General features: G+C 46.3%; 2 protein-coding genes across 12 annotated transcripts in view; one reads left to right on the top strand and one right to left on the bottom strand.

The window, feature by feature from the left end:
• The window catches only part of SIM2 (SIM bHLH transcription factor 2), a 46,840-nt gene extending 42,481 nt beyond the window's left edge, over positions 1–4,359 (top strand). Inside the window, exons 10-11 of the mRNA XM_053565801.1 lie at positions 86–494; positions 2,566–4,359. Coding sequence (XP_053421776.1) covers positions 86–494; positions 2,566–2,999 — 843 coding nt within the window. The 3' untranslated portion in view covers positions 3,000–4,359. The remainder of the gene's footprint in view (positions 1–85; positions 495–2,565) is intronic.
• Positions 4,360–6,105: 1,746 nt separating this feature from the next.
• HLCS (holocarboxylase synthetase) overlaps positions 6,106–15,723 on the bottom strand; it is a 219,862-nt gene continuing 210,244 nt past the window's right edge. For 10 of the 11 annotated variants that reach the window (XM_053564715.1, XM_053564709.1, XM_053564712.1 and 7 more), the window contains 3 exons: positions 14,223–14,337; positions 11,477–11,708; positions 6,106–9,738 (listed from right to left, as the gene is read on the bottom strand). In XM_053564715.1, coding sequence (XP_053420690.1) covers positions 9,567–9,738; positions 11,477–11,708; positions 14,223–14,337 — 519 coding nt within the window. In that variant the 3' untranslated portion in view covers positions 6,106–9,566. The remainder of the gene's footprint in view (positions 9,739–11,476; positions 11,709–14,222; positions 14,338–15,723) is intronic. The other variant, XM_053564705.1, reaches the window with a different exon arrangement.

Genomic DNA, 15,723 nt, shown 5'->3' with positions numbered 1-15,723 from the left:
GGCCAGCCCTGGGATCTCATGGGTTTGGAAGGTGGCTTCCCGCCGGCCCCTTGCATTCCCTTCATCCACCTTCTTTGCCACACAGCAATACAGCTCCTTCCAAATGGACAAACTGGAATGCAGCCAGCTTGGAAACTGGAGAGCCAGTCCCCCAGCCAACGCTGGGGCACCCCCAGAACAGCAGCTGCATTCAGAGGGCAGCGAGCTCCTGTACACACCGTCCTATGGCCTGCCCTTCTCCTACCATTACGGACACTTCCCTCTGGACTCTCACGTCTTCAGCAGCAAAAAGCCAATGTTGCCAGCCAAGTTCGGGCAGCCCCAAGGATCCCCTTGTGAGGTGGCACGCTTTTTCCTGAGTACGCTGCCAGCCAGTGGAGAATGCCAGTGGCATTATGCCAACCCCCTAGTGCCTAGCAGCCCGTCTCCAGCTAAAAACCTCCCGGAACCACCAGCGAACACCGCAAGGCACAGCCTCTTGCCGAACTATGAAGGTGGGTCCAGTTTGCATACAGGGAGGCAGGGAGGCCTGGGAATAGGTGGGGCTGCAGCGGTGACAGTGGTGGGTGGCAGATGGAAAAAGAATCCTCACCCTTTAGGCAAACTTTTCCTTCTGCTTCGAAGTAGGGTTTGCTATGCTCTCCTGCTCTGGATGCAAGCGTGTCACAAGAGTAAGAAAGGACACACTGCATGCCTTGAGGACACTAGTGACAGTAGAAAAGGCAAAGGAAAACCAAGTGTTTAGCCTACATATCATTCCTGGCCTCATTCATTCCCAAAAGAAGACAGTGATTTTTCAAAACCAGTTCCCCTGTGATTAGAATGCCAAGCTGTGTTGATTTTACAAGATGACTTTCGACCCCACCCTAAAATAGGTATGACGGAGTCTGCTGGCTTTCTTCCCATGCCAGTTTTCAAAGTGCAGAAAATGTGACAATCCATGGGATTGGGGACAGAAATGTTACTCAGCAACCCAGGACAAATCCCACAAACCACAAACCCTCCAACGCCTCAGTTTCATTCTCTGTAAAATGGGATTATAAGCGGTGTGATGTGTCTGCTCCAGGACATGGCACACAGGAGGGGCTCCCCAGCACATGCTAGTTCAGCAATGACAGACAGGAACGGCCTTTTTGTCTTCTCCTCTGTTGGCAAGCAAGTGGATGTCTTCTGTGGAGCTGCCACTGGCTGGCTGCCTGGGGTACAGAGTCTTGTTTGCTCAGTGAACCAACCCCAGGCAGAGGGTGAAAGGTGGGGACTGAGGGTCAGCTGCAGGAATGTGACATCAGGATGATATGCTCCCCCCAGGAGAACTGCATCAGCCCCTACTTAAAGAGGGGTTAGAAAGGAGAGCTCCCCTCAGAGTGTCCCCCCACTCCACCCCAGGCACACCTCTGCTTCCTGCTTTTGATGCAAATCCCAGGAATCACTTACTCTGTGACCCAACCTTAGATACATTTCTTCTCCAAATTTGCGAAGAGGGATATAGATCATGGGAGACATCTAACCCTCTTAGAGATCACTAGGACATGTTTTTTTCTGAAGTAGCCAACTTAGGAAAGACCATACCAGTGGCCTGGGCTGTGCCGTTTGGGCTGGGCCTTTTGGGCTGGGCCTGTCCCGGGAGCCAGTGATAGTTGTATCTGAACCTCCAGTACTCATCCATGCCTCGGGTCCCTCACAGAACCAATAAAGGGATTTCCCCAAACACTCAAGGAAAGAAAGACACAGGAAAGGGTTTTGATGACGCTGAAAATATTATCCACTCGATATTGGATTATTGAATTATTTTTTGTGTATCTGGAAGTTGCCTTATAAGATATTGCATAATGTTTGACTTTTATTGCTATTTTTAAAGTGAAAGAGGTTAATAACCACTTGTTTGTCATAACTTTCATAAAAAAATACTGCTAATTTGAGGCAATTCGTGATCAATTTCCTAGTCTTTTTTGATATGAAAGTCAAAGAGTGTCATAAGGTAAAAAAACAAACAGCGCCCACAACCCCAGGGAGCTACTTAATTTCAGGCATCTAGTTGAGCAGGGTGGTTCTTTAATTAGGATACAGATGAGGGTTGGGGGCAGAGCCCAGCCCTCTAAAGCCAAGGCCCCTGGTGGCCTCTAGACGCCAGCCACCAGTCAGTAGCCACTAGCCCCATGTTTCTGTTGAGCACAGAAAGGTGGCCAGTGTCACTAGATGTTGAAGTAAGCGCTTCATCTCAGACACAGCACCACAAAATAATAAAACATTTAAAAAGCATTAAGTCCCCCAGCAATTTTAAACATTGACTACACACTGAAATAATATTTCGAACACGTTGCATTTAGTATGTCATTTAACAGGAACTCCACTTGCTTCTCTTCACTCTAAGGCGGCCGCTAGCACATTTCAGATGGCGCCCTGGGACTGGACAGCGCGGGCTGGGACCGCAGCGGGGAAGGGCGACGGTCGCCGCGGGCAGCCGAGGGGCGGTGGCCGCCCACCCCGCCCCGGGCGATGTTGCTTTGGCCGGGCCCCTTCCTCCCCATTGCTAGGGTCCCTCTAACGTGTCGCCTGTCCCCGCAGCGCCCGCCGCCACCGCCGTGCGCAGGTTCGGGGAGGACACCGCGCCGCCGCCGCCGAGCTTCCCGAGCTGCGGCCACTACCGCGAGGAGCCCGCGCTGGGCCCGGCCAAGGCCGCCCGCCAGGCCGCCCGGGATGGGGCGCGGCTGGCGCTGGCCCGCGCGGCGTCCGAGTGCTGCGCTCCGGCCGCCGAGCCCCCGGGCGCGCCGGCCCAGCTGCCCCTAGTGCTGCTCAACTACCACCGCGTGCTGGCCCGGCGCGGGCCGCTGGGGGGCGCCGCGCACGCCGCGCCCGGCCTGGCCTGCGGCCCCGGCGGCCCCGACGCGGCGCCCGGCGCGCTGCGGCCCCGGCCCCCGAGCCCCGCGGCCGCCTCGCCGCCCGGAGCGCCGCTGCCCCACTACCTGGGCGCCTCGGTCATCATCACCAACGGCAGGTGACCCGCCCCGCGCGGGGCCGCCCGCATGGTGAAGCCATAGGCCGGGCCCTCCGGGTTCAGGCCCAGGAGGGGCGCGCTGCATACGCATGATGTAAGTTAATTTATACAGAGACGGCTATTTTAATAGGACTCCGCAGCAGACTTCTAGATTTATACCGTAGATGCCACAGACGCCGGCGCAGAGGACTGAGACCACGGAGACGCGGCCTGGCTTGGGGCAGAAAGGACCTCCTGGCCTTTGTTCTCCAAGATCTGCGTCTCCTTAAGGGGCAGCGCTGACCTCAGTGTACCCCATCGTTGGGGGGTGGTGTGTGTGTCAGTTTTCCTCACCTTGAAATCGGACTTAACTGCATCTTGCCTTGTCCTCATGAGCTCGATAATGGCCCCACTGTGGGGTGGGGGCGGTTAAGGAGCTTCAACTCCGCAAATACCCTTCCCTCTGCGGAAAGAAACCCCACTCAGAGACAGCTCTTCCGGGAGGAGGCCTGTGTCCCCTGCCCTTGTAGGTTCTTGGGTAAAGGCAAAATGTGATTAAGTCCCCTAAAAAGAGAACAAGGCCAATGTCTCTAAAAGTCATTCATGAGTCTCGTTAATTTTTTTTTTTAATTTAACTTTTTTCAATACAAAAATCAACAAGCCTAGACTAAGGACGGGGTGAACATGCAATTTCATTGTGTGTCTGAACACTGTGCTGCACCAGTACATTAACAAGCTCTTACTGCCCCCTAACCCCTGTGAACTCTTGATAACACCAAGAATAGCACCTTCCCAATATACTGATAGGCATTAAATGCAAAATAAGTATATATAGCCAGAGATTTTATGAGAATGACCCTGTCAAGCTCAATTTCATGGCAAAATGCCTCTGGCCCATACCGACCTGTAATTCACTAGCCTTGTGTTTGTTATAAGTAGTGCTAATAAAGTTAGTTAAATTGCATGTGCAATATGGAAAACTGTCAATGGGCTGCACCTTGTGTAAGAAAAACATGCTAAGGGGATGTAATGAAAACAATGTATACATTTTAAGCATTTTCTACATAGCAAGGAAATGCCATATGAACATGCCATGTAACAAGTAAACAAAATCCTTTCATAATGAACCAGCAGTGTTTTAAAAATAAACTTCTATTATTTTTGTTTTACAGTTTTGCTTTAAGATCTCACCATTTAAAAATCCTATCATAGCTCTGAACTGGATGGGTACGTTTAACTGTCTTCAACTTGTCCACACTATAAACAGGCATCATTTTGGTGCTTTTTCCAAAGCAGTTTATTTTAGGAAATGATTTCCAAGCTTTCAGAGTAGAAAGAGGTTTTCACAAATGTTTTAAACTCACCATTCTAGAATCAAAGTACCCCTACACCGACTGTTCGCATGCCAGCCCTGTGTCACTTAGTGAGGACCCAGGTAATTCCTATGGGGTGCTGGTTGGCTTTATGTTACGAGTTAAAATTTGCAAATTTGGGAACATGGGTCATGCAGTGGAAGGATGGATCGCAAGCACTCACCTCTCTATTGCACTTAGCTATACCTCATTCTCAGCTCTTTGGAAGAGTGTGTGTCACACAAAATAGGCCTAGGGTCTTATTTTTTTATGTTTGTGAGTCTCATAATTAAACCATGATTCTTGGAAGGTGTAGGTTTGATTAACAGGAGGTATCAACAAAATTTTTCAGTAAAGTACCACAAAATGCTTTTGTATCTACCTTGTTATTGAGGGCTGTATTTAGTAAATACAAATCATGAAGGCAATCAGAGCACATTATAATAACAGGTTGCTGTTGAGAAAAAAGAGCCCATTATAAATTTACAAATGATAATGTAAATAGGCTTAAAGTGTATATGTACTTGAAAAATAAGATGTGTGCTAGGGAAAACTTCCTTGTCTAAACAAACACCACAGTTTTTGTAACCTAGAACATGAAGGAAGATTCTTACATAAGCTGGCTTCAATGCAAGGTTAACAGAGCAGTTACTATGGCAACCTAATATTGTTACCTCCATCTTCAACAGTTTGTACATTTTAGCTGAGGATATCGTTTCTTGACTTCTATGAGGCTATGATGGGGGAGAGGAAGAGTTTTAATAAATATACCTCTCTTTCACAAAAAAGAAGAAAAAAATTGTAGTGGGCCCTAACATGTACCATGTTGACAAAAATGCCACATCAGATGGATTTGAGAAATAAGCCCAATTCAAGGCTGGCCCTCCATGGGGCCTCCCAGGGAAAGGAATTCTTTTATGTTCTTGGAAGCCCTTTTCTAGAAAAGCCATTCCATTCATACCTTTGTAAAGACGTGAACTGGGTGTGAAGGGCAGTGCTGAGGAAATCTGTAAAAGCCTGTATTTTCTGCCTCCTTCACCCCCCCACCTTTTATCCTTTTAAAAGTCCTATCAGCTCTGCCTTCCTCCTCTTCACCCAAGGGAGAGGCTTAATACAGTCAATAGACCCTGTGTAAGTGACCTAGGTTTTAATTTATTGGAACTGTAAGACAATTAAAATAGGCTGTGTGGGCTGCTACAGATAAAAGGGAATTTTAAGAGAACATTTTCAAATAAATGCCATCGGATTATAGTAGCTTGAAATTTAAGTGAATTTGGGTTATTTACACTTGATCTTGACAAAAGGTTGAGAAGTGATGAATTTGGGTAATTTAAAATGCATTATTCAAGCTGTTCCTAAGCTGAAGTAGGATATGCATATAAGGCTAAAATTTGGGGGAAGGAGCTGTTAAGACACAAAGTCAAGCATATTTCACAAAAGAATTAAAAAAAACATAAAAAAGCAGAATCTACAAGTTGTTACCTTAAATTTATTTCTTACCTCTGTAAAGAGGTTTTTTACTTTTGGGTTTTATGAACTTTCATTCTTTGGAGTAATAAGATTTCTCTTTTGTATGATGAATAGTGTGCACCAAAAAACCAAAAAAACACTTGGTTTCTTAATATTTACAAATACATACATATTCCATACTATGTAAAAACACTATTTATTTTGTAAAAATCTGTTTAAATATGAATAAAAATACTCAAACCAAAAGTAGTCGCCTATTTTTAAAAATGAAATTTGTGGTGAAAAGTAAGAATGAGCTCAAACCACATAGAAAGTCTTAAAAGTTTATTTCAGTAGACTTGCTCTTTATAGGCATTGGATTAAAGTGATTTTTTCAGAGGCATTCTTTGAAAAGCTAAAAATGCAAACGTTTACACTTTATTTCAAATATGCACAGTAATTAACCAGGAATAAGGACACTCCATTGTTTTTTTTTTTTTTTGCCTGTTGGGAGCAAGTAGATCCAGGGAATGTGAGCCTAGGACACTCCATTTTGCACTCTGAAACTGCTGGGTGAGGCTGGCTTTCCTCCTTGTTCCCAGACTCCAGGGTGAGGAAAGCTGTGCTGTATATGTCAGAGGTAGTAGGACCTCCAGACACTGCGCCCTTTGGCTAGGTCTCTCCCAGCTGGTCCTATGCACCCACCTCTAACCCACACCTCAGTCAGGCTCCTGGCTCCAACTCCCACATCAGGTGACATCAGTGTGCTGTAGGGAAACCCACTGATGATTTTGGTCAGATACAAGTCCTTCTTTCCATCACGCCCTGCCAGCACTCCTGATGCTAAGACGCACTATTTGGGAATGGGGACGCACTGGAAGCCTAGTGATTGCTGTGTCCTATTTCAGGAAGCATGTCCCCAGAGTCTCCCTGAAAATCTACCAGCCCACGTCTTTTTTTTTTTTTTTTGGTAGAGACAGAGTCTCACCTTATTGCCTTTGGTAGAGTGCTGTGGTGTTACACAGCTCACAGCAACCTCCAAATCCTTGGGCTTAGGCGATTCTCTTGACTCAGCCTCCCCAGTAGCTGGGCTACAGGCGCCCGCCACAACGCCCGGCTATTTTTTGTTGTTGTTGTTGTTGTTGTTGTTGTTGCAGTTTGGCCCGGGCCGGGTTTGAACCCGCCACCCTCGGCACATGGGGCCGGCGCCTTACCTGCTGAGCCACAGGCACTGCCCCCAGCCCACGTCTTGCCAAAACACTATGGACACTCAACCCACAGCCTCTAACTGAGGGATAAACAGATCTTTTAAAAGTGCATACCCATTCTGAGTTCAATGGCCTTGTTTAAAAGATTATGCATAAAGTAATCCGATGTTTCCATTAAGACTTCTAAAGCTCCTTAGATGACAGAAGGCAGGGTACACAAATGGCCCAAATCCTAGAGTGAGGCGCAGTAGGCGGATGGGTTTCCTGGGCACTAACAGCTAGAGGTAAAATGCCTTCATTCAGCTATTCCATGTAAAGCAGAATTTCAAGGTTTCTTTGGTTTAGGGGAGGCAAAATCAGGTTTACGGAAACCACAGCATCTGGTTCAGGGTTATTTTGTCTCCCTTAAGACAACAGGGTCTCCTGCTCAAGGAAGAACAGACTATTAGGAAGCGCAGGGGAAAAGCAGCGTGCCCTGAACATCTCCGTGTCCTCTGACGTGGCCACACTTCATTAGTTTTAATTTGCAGAAAGGAAATTAAATGATAACATTTTTCCCAAAGCAAAATGTCCAGAATAGAACTTCAGCTTAAAACAAAACACAGCATGTTTTTCATTAAATAACCCCCCAAGACATTCAAAAAGTAACGATGGCAGCTCTGAGAGAGGACTTGCCTTACATTGCAAAGTTTGAGAAATGAGACTTGCCTCCTTAGCCTGGAGATCTTTGTCCCTGCTGATATTCCGCAGATGCCCTCTCAAGGGTGAGTCCCTTCTGTAATTTTAGGGTAATGTGGACTTTTATTTACTTTTGTCACTAACTCCAAAAGAAGACTTGGCATTTAGGAAGACAGTCATTTTTTTTTTTTTTTTAGAAAAATAATTCTAATTGAAGCCTTACTTGCAAAAATTGCTTTTAAAGTTACATTTCAAAAAAAAAATACATATTGAGTTGGTATATTTTACTAAACATGTCTTTTTTTTTTTTTTTCTTTCTATGGGGCTGTTTCTGCCTGGCTAAAGGTAGACAGATTTTACACCAAAACCCACAAGTTTCTGGAATTAGCCTGACAGGGTAAGACCTGGATAAAGATGGTGAAGGAATTTTGTTCAAAGCTGAAAGCTCCTTCAAACTTTCTTTCCAGTAATTTCAGTTGGGCCTGGCAGGAAGACAGAAAAGTAGACAAAAACTCTCCTTTGAAGGCTGAAAAGTAATGGGTGTGATTCATAAGTTCAACAGAGATAGGAATGACATGGCAAAAGCATGGAGTACATCTGGAGATAGCAAACGTATATCAAGAGGCTTCCTTTCTTTTGTTCTTCCATGGAGACTTTTAGGGCATGAGATTTTGACTGTCTTAATGCTGTGTGTGCACACACACACGCCACACACACACGCACGCACACACACGCCACACACACGCACGCGCACACACACAATTTCTGAGCTGACGGTATTCAGTACTGACGATGTTTTCTTTCTTGGCAATGTAAAGACTAGTGAATGAAAGATAATGACTTACAAATAAAATGCCAAGAACGAGTGTTCTACATTCTGTGCTCTGCGAAGTCTTGCAGGAATGCTCCCCATTTCAAAGTGAACCTGAAAATGGCTTAAAAGCCCCGAATCCTCCCTTACATGGGGTGCGAGAGTGAGACTTCATCTCCGGCTGTCAGGGCCAAATCATCCACCCCCACAGCCAGGTGGTGCCTAATCAATGCTCTAAAGATCTTGAGCTTGACGCCATCTCCTCACAATATGCAGTAAATTTAAATTCTCATCAAATAATATCCAAGTACTTAACTGATTCCTCTACACATCAGTGCAAAGTATCAGTTGGGTGTATCTCAGTAACCATTCAGACACTGTTATTGGAGCATACCACCACCAGGCGGAGAATAACCCCTGGAAGTCTGTTTTCTCTTTTCTCCATTAACAAAATAAATAAATAAAACAATGACTAAGTGTTCATGTATGTTCTTACAGGAAAATCCCTCCCTAGATGCTTACAAACAGTGATACCGTCATTCCTCTCTAATTCATCGCTGGCCTGGGCTTGAGAGCATTTTTTGATTTGCTTTTTAATAGTCTAAGGGTAAAGGTCTCCACTACTGGGGAAATATTTCAATTATTCCACTGCTATTTCCATGTAACTCCAGCCCCAGCCCACCGCATAAACATAAACCTAGGAGACTTCACCTACAGGAGGGAGCTTTATCTAAGTTAAACCTTCCATTCTTCAACCCTCTATCCCAGAGCCTCTTCAAACACCAAATAAAATGACAACAAAATGAACCTAAAAAAAAAAATAAAAAAAAAAAAACCAAATAATTAACACATGAAAAAGTTAACAAGTGACCTGGAATAAGAGAAACTTCACCTACACTCTACACTCTACCTTGGGTTTCTAGATGGGCAAGGCCAGGTACAGGATGGAGGCGGAATGCTGGCTGAGGTGGCTCCATACCCAGCTCTGTACCCAGCCCTAACCCGAGGCAGTCCAGTGGTGTCCTTGCCCGCTGGCCACGAGCTGGCCCTGTGAGTCAGGGCGGCAGGCCCAGGCCACCTGCCAGGCCCCGGGCCTAGTGCTGTTTGGGGAGGATGAGGTTTTGCAGCATGTCGAAGGAGTTCCCGTCAGGGTGCACAGTCACCACCTCGCCACCCTCCTGGTGGACCTGAAGGAAGCCAGAGTCATCCAGGCCGACTATGGACACCTTTGGGCCCTCGGTGCTTCCCAGACGGACTTGCTGACCACTGAAAGTGAAGAACAGTGGGTGGTCACTGGGAAGTGGAACAGAATGACTAGGACAATTCCATTCTGAAAGGAGAAGGGATTGGGGGGTGCTGGGGAGAGGGCTGAGGCTCAGTACGGTTAAGGCACAGCCAGCCTGAGCTCTGACTTTTTCTGGTCCCATGATAATTGTTCTAATAACTACTAAAATAGCCAGGGGGTGCACAGTGCAATAAGGGGTCGTAATTTCTTCCCTTGGCATCACTCCTCTGAATTCTGATCATCACGATTCGTGCACCTCTCTTCCTCACCCCTGGCACTTTCACCAAACACTGTCCAACTCTCTGGGTTTTTTGTTGTTGTGTTTTTCTCTTGGGCTGGGATGGCAGTGGTAGGGGGGAAGAGGCTGAGTTGATTAAGAAAAGTTTTTTTCTTATAAAAGTTGGATAGCACCAACTACAAGTGAAACCCATTCTGATCCACTACTTTTGAGTTATTTTCCAAATGGACTTGTTAAGTTACATCCCTCTCAACAATTTTCAAAGTATAGAATTTTCCTTCCCCAGTTTTTATTTTGAAGAATCCCAAGGCTACTGAAAAGCTGAAAGAATAGTATAATGAATGTCCTATTGTCTTCACTTATATTCACACTGAATGATGATATTTTCTGTCTTTGCTTTCTCTCTTCTGCCCCCTACACAATTTATTTTTGCTGCATCGTTTAAAAATAAGCTGCAGGCTCAGCTCCTGTAGCTCAGTGACTAGGGTGCCAGCCACATACAACAGAGCTGGTGGTTTCAAATCCAGTCCCGGTCTGCCAAACAATGACAACTACAACCAAAAAATAGCTGAGCTTTGTGGTGGGTGCCTGTAGTCCCAGCTACTTGGGAGGCTGAGGCAAGAGAATCGCTTAAGCCCAAGAGTTTGAGGTTGCTGTGAACTGTGACACCACAGCACTCTACCCAGGGTGACAGCTTGAGACTCTGTCTCAATAAATAAATAAATAAATAAATAAATAAATAAATAAGTTGCAAACATCCTAACACTGTATGCTTAAATAATTTATCATGTATCTCCTAAGAAGGATCTCATATAAAACCATAATATCATTATCACCCCTAGGAAGTTCAATCCTGATAAAATAGCACTGTAAAACATACAGTCCATTGTCCCATCAACATGCTTTGTGGCTATTTTTCCAGAATCTAATTATGGGACACATGTTACATGTAGTTGTCATGCCTTTTCGGTCTTCTTTAATCCCAAACAATGCTCTTGCCTCCCTTTTGTTTTGTCTGTTTGTGGACTCTGACATGTTTGGAGGGCACAGGCCCGCTGTTACATATCAGTGCCTCTCAAATTCAGCCGCACGAGAATTCCCTGGAGCATTTGTTAAGATGCAGAGGACCAAGCCCTACTCCTCAGACTCTCCGATTTAGAAGGCCACAGGTTGAGGCTGTGGCTGCTGCCTGGGGATCTCACTTTGAGAACGCTGGTTATCTAGAATGTTCCACAATTCGGATACTGTCTGATTGTCCCCTGACAGATTAAACTGATGCTAAACTTTGTTGTGATGTGGAGTCCTTCCCACCACATCCTACCAGGAGGCACCAGATGCTGCCCCATTCCTGGCCAAGCTAACTTGCTCTAAGTGGAATCCACTAGGTTTCTCCATCAGATGGGAAAAAAAGAATTCTCAGGCCCCAGTACTCAGTTCCTCATTTTAAGATACTAAACTACTGACTTAGTAAAAATACCGACCTGTGTACCCAATATTTATAATAAAGGGGAAGAACGGCATTGGGCCCCTGGTCCTGAAAGGCGTCCACCAGTTTCTCCAGCACGGTCACAGTTCTAGCAATGAGATAATCAGCTCTCAGGGGCTTCAGTTCCGCCCGGTGCTGCTTGTTGTATTCCGCGACGAGGTCATTGATGCATATGGTAGGGTTACTGTTAGTCACATTGAATCCACAGCCTGGACGAAAGCAAACAACTGAAAAGAGTGAGCAGCTCCCCATACTGATGGCATCACACATTTCTCGCCACCATCTGGAAAAAGTTATCTTTTTTTTTTTTTTTTCAGTTTGGCTGGGGCCAGGCTTGAACCCACGACCCCCAGTATATGGAGCTGGCACCCTACTCCTTGAAAAAGTTATCGTTTTCACTGTCAATCTCCTGCTCCCTCGGTCTCATTTCAGCTCCACTGTCTCGGGCTACTTGGACAGTGATTTATGTCTTAAGGCCATTTTCCTTTTCCTCCTTCCTTTCTTATTCTTATTCAAGCTGGGACAATCTCAACTTTATTGCAAATAAGAAGCTAGAGAGAAGAAAGCTATATTTGATTCAAGTTAATTAAACAGAAGTGATTAACGGACAGACTTCTCAGTGCTGCTTCTGAAATAACACCTCCGCGGGCCAGCCAAGAACCGCAGCTCTGCACGCAGCCCACAGAGAATAAAATCTCTCAGTTCTTCCCCTACTTGAAGAACAGGGCACATACTTGAAAACAGAAAATTGTATTCAAGACTTAAGAAGTAAACTCTGGATTCAGAGATTTCAAACCTCGGTCATGGCATGACCCCAGAACACATCTTTTAGTAATTTCTCCTTGGAAGTCTTTGGAGCTAAGGTTACGCGGTTGGCAAGGGGCCAACTCATGTTCAGTGGCTCTTTTATGGGCTCCTGAGCCGAGGCTTCATGAGAGTGAGTTACCAGAGGTAGCGTCTGAATAAGCCGATGTGTGCTGTTACTTTATCCCCCATCCTCTCGGGGGAGGTCAGCGTCTTCAGAGAAGCCCAAGCTCAGTGCTCGGCGGGGCAGGTCTCCAATAAGAACTGAGTGTGGTAAGTGGGCGGCAAGACTACCATGTTTCCAGTGCCTTTAGGACAAAAAAATTCCCCCAATATTCTCCTCAAATACAACAATGACATTTGGAATAACACTATTCTACTAGTTTCAGTATAAAGGGAAGCACTGACTAGCCTAAGATTTTTATATAAAAAAAATACTGGCTATTAAAATACAAAGCAATAGTTACATCTGGAAAAAATAAGAAACTATAGCAATAAGACAGAATTTGCAGTTGTCCATTTGTTCATTCATTTAACAGCATGTATGGTATCTGAAGTGCCTATTGAATGTAGCACTGAATTGCTATATAGTGCTGAACATTCTCCCTTGTATTCGGAAAATTAAAATTCCTCGGGAGAATAGCAACATGGACTACCATGGACTTAGGCTGTGCTCTTCCAAGGACCAGAGAGCACCCCCCTGCTGGCAACTCTGAATGCTTCCCCAAAGACTATACCCCCAACACCCCTAACCCATGGCTTCAAGAATCGAATAAAAGCTATGGGTTCTCCCCATAGGAGAATGCTTCATCCCTGCTCTGCAGATGACATTCTCCCTGAAGCCATCCATGGGCCTCCTTGCTATCTATGGAGTCTGTTTAGGAACCTTTCATGTAAAGAGAAGGAACAGAGCTTTGAGGGTAGGAAGCCGCTTGCCCAGAGTAATACTGTCAGCTGCTAGCAGAGCTGGAAACAAGCCTTGTATTCTCTGGTCGGTACTTCCAGGGCAAGGTCATGTGTTTTCTGCCTGCTGCTGATTTCTGAACTCCAATTAGATCCCACAAGGTATAACAGGGAGGCTGATGGTGGATGAGCAGGGGCCTACGAGCTTCTGAAATTGTCTCTGAATCCATCTCCTTGCCTGATTTGGATGTGCAGGGAGAAACAGAGATTCTCCACCCGACCTGAACCAGCCTGGAACTTTTTCTGAAGGTTAAGGCAGCAGCTCTTTCATGACCGGGGAAGGTCTAGTTAAGAATGAAAGACATAGGAGACCTATCTTAGAAATTAAATTTCTGGGTTGGCCACAGAGGCTCACCCCTGTAATTCTAGCACTCTGGGAGGCTGAGGCAGGAGGATAGCTTGAGCCTAGGAGTTGAAGATCAGCCAATATAGCAAGGCCTCCACTCTACGAAGAATAGAAAATTTAGCTGAGCATGGTAGTATGCGCCTGTAGTCCCAGCTATTTAGGAGGCTGAGGTAGGAGGATCAAACTTTGTGCTCGAGAGGTTTGAGGTTGCAGTGAGCCATAACAATGCCACTGGACTCTAGTCCAGGTGACAGAGAAAGACCTTGCTTTTTTTTTTTTTTTTAACGAACTTTCTCTTATTACAGAATGACGCGTTAAATGTTTATTTTCACCATTTCAAATTCAATGAGAAGTAGGAGTGTGGAAAGGTGTAAGAAAATGCCTATTTGATGTGATACCAACTTGGAGGTTTCTGTGGTCATAGAGAAGAAACGCAGAAGCCACGGAAGCCCCTCGAACCCATCTGGTCCACTCTGTGAGTCACACCACACTGCATAACTACAAGACTCCAAGAAAACGCAATTTCACATTACAATCTGCTCCCACCAGTGTAGGCGTGCATAAACTATTTTTATTGTTATTGTTTTATTAATCTAAAAATGCTGGGGGAAAGGTTTTAAGAACTTACCAATAAGTATATAAAATGTTTCTCCCATAAGCGTTGAATTAACCAAAACTCCACCGATCTTCATGAGGTCACTGTAATAAATGTCATTGGGCCACTTCACCCGTAAGTTGATGTCCTAAAGGAGAATCTGCACATTAGCTGGACAAGCACAGCACACAGAGGCCGGGGCGAGGTCACTGAGCCGGCAGCAGGACGTGCAGAAGCTCAGGGAATACGACTCAGCCTCTCTCCTTTTCAGACGGTGAATCACTGAGACCATCCAGTAGTGAAGTGCCTCTCGGGCTAGAAGGTGAGCGACCGAGAGGATGTGCCCCCACAAACCCAGCGCTCTCTCCCACCCCCACCGTTTCTCATCATCCAGAGCACCCTCTGAAGATGCCCACCTTGGGAATGAAGTTCATTATCTCAATATCAGTGGCAATCCCTGCCACGGAGTGCCTAATGTGTGTGGGGCAGGGGGCCGGGGTGGGGGACAGCAGCACTCCGAGGGGTCCCTCCCTGTAAGGAGCTCAAGCTTGAGGGGCAAAGACACCCTGGATGAAGCAACGTCACAAAAGGCAGGTAGCAGTGTCTCAAGGAGAACGCCATGGATCTGGAGGAGGAACTTGTTACGGAGGTGCTAAGGAAAGCCTCAGCCTGGGGAACGGAATGAACTTGTCGCGCTGGCCCACGGGGGAACTCTGCCTGTGACCCGGTCACAGTAGGATGGACTCTGCCTCAGGCTAGGGCACCCATGCCTCTGCCTACCCGCTGTGACTCCGAGGTTGGGACACAAACTAGGTTAGACCAAGTAATTGCTGGAATTGCCAGGTCTGTTAGACTTGGGGATGGCAGCCAGGCTGTGTCACAAGCATGCGGGAAGCTCATGTGGAATGTGAGGTTGGAAGGGAGACACTCGGCAAGAAAAAAACAAGAGACAAGAGAGCAGCTGAGAGCCTCCAAATCTCACGGGGCTGGTCTTCTCAAACGGGGCCGAGGATAACCCCAAGCCCCGTCTCAGAACCTGTCTGTGTGTCACTGTACTAAACCCATTTACCAGAGGAGGAAACGGAAGCCTGTAGAGGTTCCTTGGCTGCCTGAGGTCACACTGCTTGGAAGTGGTAGAGCTGGGATTCAAACGCAGGGCTTTCTGACATCCAGCCTAGGGAACCAAAACTATGCTATGTGCCCCGCTGCTCCCGTGAGACACCCCCCCTCCCCTTCTCTCTTTCCAACAGGTCTTCTTAGTACCTCGGCCACACAGAGTACATTTCTGCTCTTTGGAAGCCCACCTTCCCTGGCACAGCAGTTTAGGCTGAGAGAAAAAATGCAGGAACGGGGGACAGGGGAAGGAAAGTCTAAATGAAACCCAGGTGCTCACAGTGACCCTTAACTCATAAGGAACTTGGTGTTTCCTTTTTGTCTAGAATAGGTGTTCTCTACTGAGAGGGAGGCACTGGGAATACCAGGTAGCATTCTGGTTGTCACAGCAATGCTGCAACATCTTCTAAGCCATAGGAAA

The sequence above is a fragment of the Nycticebus coucang genome, chromosome 16, assembly GCF_027406575.1.
Source record: "Nycticebus coucang isolate mNycCou1 chromosome 16, mNycCou1.pri, whole genome shotgun sequence".
Lineage (NCBI taxonomy): Eukaryota > Metazoa > Chordata > Mammalia > Primates > Lorisidae > Nycticebus > Nycticebus coucang.
The sequence above is the reverse complement of the archived record's forward strand: the minus strand, read 5'-3'. Positions and strand labels throughout refer to the sequence as shown.